Source organism: Primulina eburnea, chromosome 12, assembly GCF_022965805.1.
Source record: "Primulina eburnea isolate SZY01 chromosome 12, ASM2296580v1, whole genome shotgun sequence".
In the NCBI taxonomy this organism is placed as follows: domain Eukaryota; kingdom Viridiplantae; phylum Streptophyta; class Magnoliopsida; order Lamiales; family Gesneriaceae; genus Primulina; species Primulina eburnea.
The window spans coordinates 17130575-17138693 of record NC_133112.1 but is presented as its reverse complement, the minus strand read 5'-3'; the positions used below and the strand labels follow the sequence as shown (position 1 = coordinate 17138693).

Sequence of the window (8119 nt, the reverse complement as noted above, 5' to 3'; positions counted from 1 at the left end):
CAAATCAAGATACAATCTAATCCATATCGACAATATAACGATATAATCGAAATCACTGCTGAATCTGATCAATATCAATTAACTGATGTTTCGACGGTATAACAATACAGTCTCGATAACCCCGTCAATCCGAACATCACAGATATAATACCAGAACTCATAATCAATATCGATATCAGTCATAATCTCAATAACAATACATATCTGATATCGAATCTCAATCAAATCGACTCCGAAAATCATAACAATTCCATAATCAGTCTGTTTCTCAATCTGACTTTGATTCTATGATGTCTAACATGACAAGAACATCATATACGAATCCTATTCAATTCTGACAATATCATAATTTCAAAACATGTCAGAACGTAGCAAAACTTACGTCCAGTTGTAGTCTGCGTTGATAGGAACACGATACCGTATTAGGATTCAAAATCAGACGGGCGGATTGAAGTAAAAAGGCGTAAGAATCTAGAGCTTCCCTCGGTTTTCTTCTTACAATTTCTGAATAACGTTTGTATGTGTATATATATATAATATATATATATATATATATATATATATATATATATATATATATCTCGCGCATGCATCAGGGCAAGTGGCATCTTTCCGTTCTGCATGACTCGCGCTCGGGCGGTAAGAAAGTACCTGCTCGGGCGCAAAGCCTTCTGTCCGAGACCACGCTTATTATCCATTGGCGCTCGGGCGGTATTATCCCATAGTGCATTGGCGCTCGGGCGGTTCTTTTCTACCGCTCGGGCGCCAGATGTTCTGCCCAACATCTTAGCTTTTAATGTACCGACGCCCGGCTTCACCTCTCATGTCTTATTTGGCTCCTGTGATATTTGCTAATCAAAATTCTGACAGTTAATCAACGTCTGATTACAGTCATTAAATCTCGGGCATTACAAGGGTCCAGAAGAACTTGACGAGGATGAGAGATCAAGATAGCGTGGGGATTTCGGGCATAGAAGATTACTAGTGATTGTATATGTGATATGTAGTTGTACTAAAAACACTAGTTGGTATGATAATGTTGGAACAAGATATGTATATGTTTTTAATGGAATAAATTTGAGATAGATCTTGTGTATGATTTATATACATTTGTTTATGATATTAAAAGCAAAATTTTGACCCACATTTTCTAGTAAAGATCCAATTAATCTCAAAGAGAATTGAGTTAGAGCCCGGGTCCCCACAACTAGCCTGGCTAGGACTCTCCCCTAGACTCCCCCACGACCTTAGCTAGCCTCTAGACAGAAGCCAGCCCTTGCCCAGCCGTGGGGTACTAAACCGGCACCCCTTTCCCTCATGACAACAAGTTTCATGTTTCTGTGATGGGTTTGCTTCTGTCGATTTTTTTTTTGTGGTGTTTAGGGTGAGTGTGTGTGACTCTAACACATGTGTAAACCACACTTTATCCTACCTTATGTCACGGTAGCCCCTTAACCAAACAATATACACATTATTGGGTTCAAAAATCATGTTTCTTCATGTATACACGCAATATACCGAAAATTATTAAAAATATTTCATGTTATTCATGCATACAATAATTCAAACAATAATATGATATGATTGATGAGAAAAGGAGATGTATGGCATGCCTTTGCGTTATATACGCACGAAAAACCGTTGACAACGAAGAACGAGACACAACCTTGGCTTGTTCTTGCTTGCACCCTTCGAAAATATCTTCTAATTTGAGAGTGTGTGTGACGTGTGTGTATGAGAGGGGTGGGGGAGAGCTTTCAGAATTTGAAAGTGAGTGGCCGATTTTCCTTGGTGCAAAGTGTAGGGTTATAATAAATTTACCACTTTAAATATTAATTAATCAACCTTAAGGACTTTTAGGCCTATCAAGCCTTTAAATTAAACCCATTAATTTTAATTAGTATTTAATAAAATATCAACAAGGTTTTTGTTTAATTAAATGTGTGAATTTATTAGTCGGGTTGTCAAAAGCTCGTATTTTAGTTGAAAAACCAACACCGCTAAAATTTACGTCCCGACGTATATGATCACCTCAAAACCCCTTTATTTTTAAAAAAATACTAAAAAGCATCAACCATATTTTAAATAATTTAAAATCATTATTTAACAAAAAAACATTTTCTATTTTTTTTCAGCCCTTGGTCTCCGTTCTTCGATCGCAACTAGAATAATCTTTAGAAATACATTTTAATGCAACAATGTAAAAAAATATATTTTAAACATACAATTATGCACAACATAATTAATTCATGCAATTAAAACTTTTAATTGGAATACACAAGTAATTTAATAATTGCATGCATGTGGTTTGCGTGAACTTTTAAATTTTCGAGACGTTACAATTTCGTTAGAACATGAGGTAAAAAGATGAACCAGGAAATGGTAAAAACAAGGTTCGAGTTTAACCAAGAAAAATAAATTCATGTTGCAGCCCTTCAGCCTGCTTAGTCGAGAAATGACGTTTAAGACGTTTAGGGATTTTTATGAATTTATGATTCTATGGGATCTCGGTAAAATCCTCTGTTGTTTAATTTCTTTGATATATCTTTAATAAATCCTTTATGTTTTGTAAAAGTTCCAAATAAGAACCTTATATTCATTATTATTCTGGAATTTAAATTTCTTTTTTTCTTAACTTAATTTGAGTTGAAGATGATATATAGGCGGAAACCAATAGCTTCCATGTGTACAAAAGCCATTAAAGAAAAATTTTAGTACAACAACGTCACGTATTAGATTCACTTTGATTTTTATATAATATAATATAAATAAATAAAAATCTTAAAAGGTATTTTTGACAGGCTGGCTCCCACACAGAATCAGTGTTTAATATTTTAATAATTAATAATTTTTAATACGATGAGCTTAATAAATAATAATAATATAATAATCAATAAAAGATTCTCTGCTCCATTTCCTCGGACGAACTCCGGAGTATCAGACCGCCGACCAGCTGCCGCTATATTGATAGATGGAAGTAAACTAGTGTTCAGAGGAAGAAACAGCCATGTCTCGGCAAATGACGACATCCGCTTTCCACAAATCCAAAACCCTAGACAACAAATACGTACGTACACATCTTCCCCTTAATTTTTTCCATTTATGTGCAGGAATAAGTGAAATACGATGATTTTGTACAGATGCTTGGAGATGAGATTGGAAAAGGGGCGTATGGGAGAGTGTACAAGGGTTTGGATCTGGAGAATGGTGATTTCGTTGCTATCAAGCAAGTCTCTCTCGAGAACATTGCTCAAGAGGATCTGAACACCATTATGGTCTGCTGAATTTCGTGTTTTAAAAGCATTTTAATCGCTGTTTATTATCATGATTATTATTATTGAGTTTTTTATTTTATTTTTCTGTTTGAATTATAGTTGATTCAACCTCGGTTTATCTTGTGATCATGTTTCTTCTAAATTTCGGCGCACTATCTCATTCTTTGGTTTCTGTTTGTTTTGGGTGCCGGCATTGGAAATGTGACTCAACAGCAAGAGATTGATCTTCTCAAGGTAAAATTTTGTTCTTAAGTGCTAATATTTGAAGTTTCTTTAAGCACAGCTTCGACTGCACCTGTGTAGCCATTCGGTACTGCCCTGTAACTCTGGCTGCTTATTACATTTACCAAAGAAATTAGATTAAACCCGGTCTCTAATGCTTTTCCGCCACAATTGTTAGTGTCTCTGGGTGTCCTAGTTGTTTTGACGTTCCCGCCTGCAATAGCTAATAATCTCATTGACAAATGAACTTTAGCACCTGTCTGATAGCTCTACCACCAACTTAGGTTTCAGACTGCTGTTGTGATGCTGCTGGACTGCAAATATAATATATTTTGGTTTATACTTGTAAACTAAATAACTAATTGCTGCGTGGTCCTATCTCTTGCAGAATCTGAATCATAAGAATATTGTGAAATATCTTGGGTCATTGAAGACAAAGACTCACCTTCACATAATATTAGAGTATGTTAGCATTTAATCTTATCAGTGCTCTCCAGCTTGCAACCATTCGACAGACTGGAAAATAATTTCTTTCTTTTTTGAAGGTATGTGGAGAATGGTTCGCTTGCAAACATCATAAAGCCGAATAAATTTGGGCCTTTCCCAGAGTCTTTGGTGGCTGTATACATAGCTCAGGTTTTAGAACTGATTTATTTCTATTATTTTTTTCTGTTTGTTGATTCAGGTTTCAAATATATTGTGGTGTGACACGGTCAGGTATTGGAAGGCCTGGTATATCTGCATGAACAAGGAGTAATTCATCGGGATATCAAGGGAGCTAACATATTAACAACAAAAGAGGTATCCTCTTATTTTTATTTTTGCTATCTTGTTGATATCTTCTGATTTAGGATTTGCGATCTGCGGCATCTGCCGTTGTTTTTTTTCTAAAATTGTTGTGATCCGTTCCAGTAGAATTAGCTTGATTATTTACTGCATTTTGTGGGAAATATAGGGAATTGAGTTTGACAATTGATCGAACAGCTTCACTTTTAGGTGCCTTCGTATTCTGTGTGCATCTATACTTTTCCCTTGATTTATTTGGGCAAATTGTTCCAACTTTTTGGATGGTACTTCTTTTGCTAACTTAAATTTTCAGGGTCTTGTGAAACTTGCAGATTTTGGGGTGGCAACCAAACTAAATGAAGCAGATCTTAATACTCATTCAGTTGTTGGGACACCGTATTGGATGGCCCCTGAGGTACATCTCTCTGATCCACTTCCTCCATTTGAGTCTAAGTTTTTTTTAATCATGTTGAAGTTTCTTATGTGCATTGTTGTGTAATACATAGTTTTACTCCTTCGATACTTGTGTAAATTACCTCTGTTACAACACTACGAGCTTGTTAGCTAGTAAGTTCACGAGATAATGCATAATCTATTGTCTTATTGGAAATACTATATGGACAGTGGTGAGTCCAATGGCTCCACACGAGGTGCAGCAGCTTAAATGAAATGCAATGGTTTTTTTTCTCTGTTTGGAAAACAAATATATATGAAGGTTTGTTCTTGAACACTGCATCAAACTTTGCTATGCTTTAGAGGTTAGAAATAATTGAATATTCTTATGTCGTGAATTGCTAAAATTATTTACCAATTGCAGCATCTCATGCTCTTTTTGGGATATCAAAATGTATTTCAGCCATTAGTGGTTAGTCATTAGTATTTGATGCTCAAACTTATTCAAACACCCACCATTATTAAATTGTAAAGGATGAATAACATAATCAAGTTTTGTAGTCATGTACTTGGTTTATTTTACACAAGTCAATTCAAGATTCCTCCATGATCCTGGGTGGATAAAACTGCGATTCTTCCCTGTATATCATTACTTTGTTTCATGTTAATGCCAATGCTTATTTCCACACTTTCTAATGGGATCATAGTAGCATACTATTAATTTAGTTCGACACAATGCATGATACACTTTAGTTACAGTGCTACATTTATCAGTGATTACTCCTGAGAGGCATGAAGTGTACTGCGTCCTTTAGGTAATTTTGCTGTCATATTGATGTTCACCATCACAGGTCATTGAAATGTCAGGAGTTTGTGCTGCTTCTGACATTTGGAGTGTCGGCTGCACTGTCATTGAGCTTCTCACATGTGTACCGCCATATTATGATCTTCAGCCTATGCCCGCCCTATTTAGGATTGTGCAGGTAGAAATCAGGTCTGGGTTATCATAATTCTAATCTGCATTTCCTCCATCGTTATTGCTGCTCCTCGTGAGAATTATATTGTTTTACAGCCCTTTCAATTTATAATATGACATTTCACCCTGTGCTAACTATAAAAAATTTAAGACTACTTGTACTTTTAAGTTTTAACCAATTAACACGCTGTACAGGCGATATCCATTCTTTGTGCAATAAAACAAACTGGTGCGCTTATTGTTATAATTGCTTCTCTGTATTAGATACTTTATTTGTTCTTTCCCAGGACGAGCATCCCCCAATTCCGGATGGTCTATCTGCAGATATTACCGATTTCCTACGTCAGTGCTTTAAGAAGGTCGGCTGGAAGATATGCTTGATTTCTGTTTGCATGCCTTTTTTTGTTATATTTAACAGTTTATGTGTAATGATGGTGTTTGGTTGGTGTGATCAACCCAACTTGGTTCCAAATTTCTGAGAGAATATTTGAAAATAACTTTCTGATAGTGCCTGGCTAATTTATTACTACGGCATTGACATTTTATGATATGTATATATTTATGTTGCCTTTAATTTTTAATGTGATATTTCAGGATGCTAGACAGAGGCCAGACGCAAAGACATTACTCTCACACCCTTGGATACCAAATTCAAGGCGTGCCCTGCAGACCTCTCTACGTCATAGTGAAACATTGAGGTATATTAGTAGTGATTTTCTCCCTTGCTTTTCCCACACTCACACAACGAAAATATCTTTTGCGTTGTTTTACAGTTGCTGGTACTTTTTAGTAGTTTTGATTTTGATTTTGAATTTTGATTTTGATTTTGATTTTGGTCTTGAGTTTTGTGTTTTGTACGATTACAAAGGTTCAAAACTATGTTTTAATGTAGGAATGTTGCGGATTACTCATCCGCACATATGATGTAACTAATCCCTAAATTAATAAAATTTGTTTCTTATCAAAAAAAAAAATATTTTCAACTTCAAAGTATTGTGTTATTAGACAATGGATCCATGCTGGAGATACAAATTTAAGAAACTTACTTGGATCCAGCCAAAATCAGAAAATAATTATCCACTTTTCACTGGATGTTGTACTGGATTTGGTCTCCCACGTGTTCCCTTTATATACTTATTGTTCTTGTGAACAAAACATAATTGAGTACTTGTACATTTTTGGTAATATTTAAAATTTTCGGTGCGTTGCCCTAGAGAGAGAAAATTTTGAAATGTTTTCTCCCTCCTTCAGCATCCGAGTTTACGAGTTAAACTGTTGCTCAATCATCTCGTCCAAAAACTGAGCATTGTTGATCGGCTACTTTCGGAACAACCGGCGCCGGTAGCCGGCCGCCGGCGACTTTCAATTTCAAGGTTTAGACGTTCGCACCGTTGATTTTGGATACCAGAAGAATGATTGCACCGCACAGAAGGAACCTGACCTATGGGTCGGTAGCGAAGGATGAGGTTATTAAGCTGGAACACAAAATGTTTACACTGAGACTGGGAAATAGGGGTAAATCCGTTTGGTGGGCCGAAAGCACTAGGAGATCTAACTACATGATGGACTTTGAACGTGGCGAGGCTAGATGGTTAAGTTCGAAACTAAAGGAGTTCAGTAACAACACGTACTCGAGAGTGGAATTCCAGAGATATAGGGGAACGAATGCAATCTTCACAGCACAGCGAATCAGTAACAAACGAGGAAGCTTTGTTGAAGTTCATAAGTTCGATGCAAGGGGAAGAAAACAAATTACAATAGTGCCGAGCGGATTCAAAGCAGTGGGATGGAAGAAAATTTCAGAAGCTTTGGACAGATTGCTATCAGGAATCGATATCAGCAAGAACCGTCAAACGAATAGACATCAAGATCACAAAATCATCCGAAGAATTATAGTGGAGAAAGAAGATAAACCACGACGATATGATGGTACAAAGGGACCAATAACAGATAAGGAAGAAGTTGTCAAGGTAAAAAATCTACTGTGGCACGAGGCACTCATTGTTACAAGGAATAGAGCTAATATTACTTGGGAGCAGATTCAAAAGGTCCTGGTAAAGCCTGCAAGCAAATTACCAGACTTATTTCCTTTCCAAGCAAACAAAGCAGTGTGGTGGCCATCAGGTGCGGATGAATATTCATATTTCTTGAAGCTCCAACGAGGATTCTTCGACGGGGGTTTCTCCTTGACATTCGAGGAATGGAGGCCCGACATTAACAACAATGACTCGGTCGACAGGTGTTGCAATAGTTGGCTGAGCATTTATGGGATGCCATGGCATTTATGGTCCAGGGAAACATTCACAATGATCGGGGATCGTTGTGGGGGATTGCTGGAGATCAGCAAGGATACGTTGCATTTTAACGACTTGGAATCAGCAAAGATAAAGGTGAAGGGCACTGCGGGAGGATTTATAACCAATAACATGAAGGTGCAGGTGGGTGAGGGGAGCTTAGATATCAGAAT

At 36.7% G+C, this 8119-nt stretch overlaps 1 protein-coding gene across 3 annotated transcripts in view; it reads left to right on the top strand.

The window, feature by feature from the left end:
- The first annotated feature begins 2889 nt into the window (after positions 1-2889).
- The window catches only part of LOC140807681 (MAP3K epsilon protein kinase 1-like), a 41459-nt gene continuing 36229 nt past the window's right edge, over positions 2890-8119 (top strand). For 2 of the 3 annotated variants that reach the window (XM_073164632.1, XM_073164631.1), the window contains exons 1-10: positions 2890-3067; positions 3141-3275; positions 3489-3509; positions 3886-3959; positions 4043-4133; positions 4215-4298; positions 4597-4698; positions 5528-5659; positions 5940-6011; positions 6247-6350. In XM_073164632.1, coding sequence (XP_073020733.1) covers positions 3008-3067; positions 3141-3275; positions 3489-3509; positions 3886-3959; positions 4043-4133; positions 4215-4298; positions 4597-4698; positions 5528-5659; positions 5940-6011; positions 6247-6350 — 875 coding nt within the window. In that variant the 5' untranslated portion in view covers positions 2890-3007. Of the gene's footprint in view, positions 3068-3140; positions 3276-3488; positions 3510-3885; positions 3960-4042; positions 4134-4205; positions 4299-4596; positions 4699-5527; positions 5660-5939; positions 6012-6246; positions 6351-8119 lie in introns of those variants that run through there. The other variant, XM_073164633.1, reaches the window with a different exon arrangement.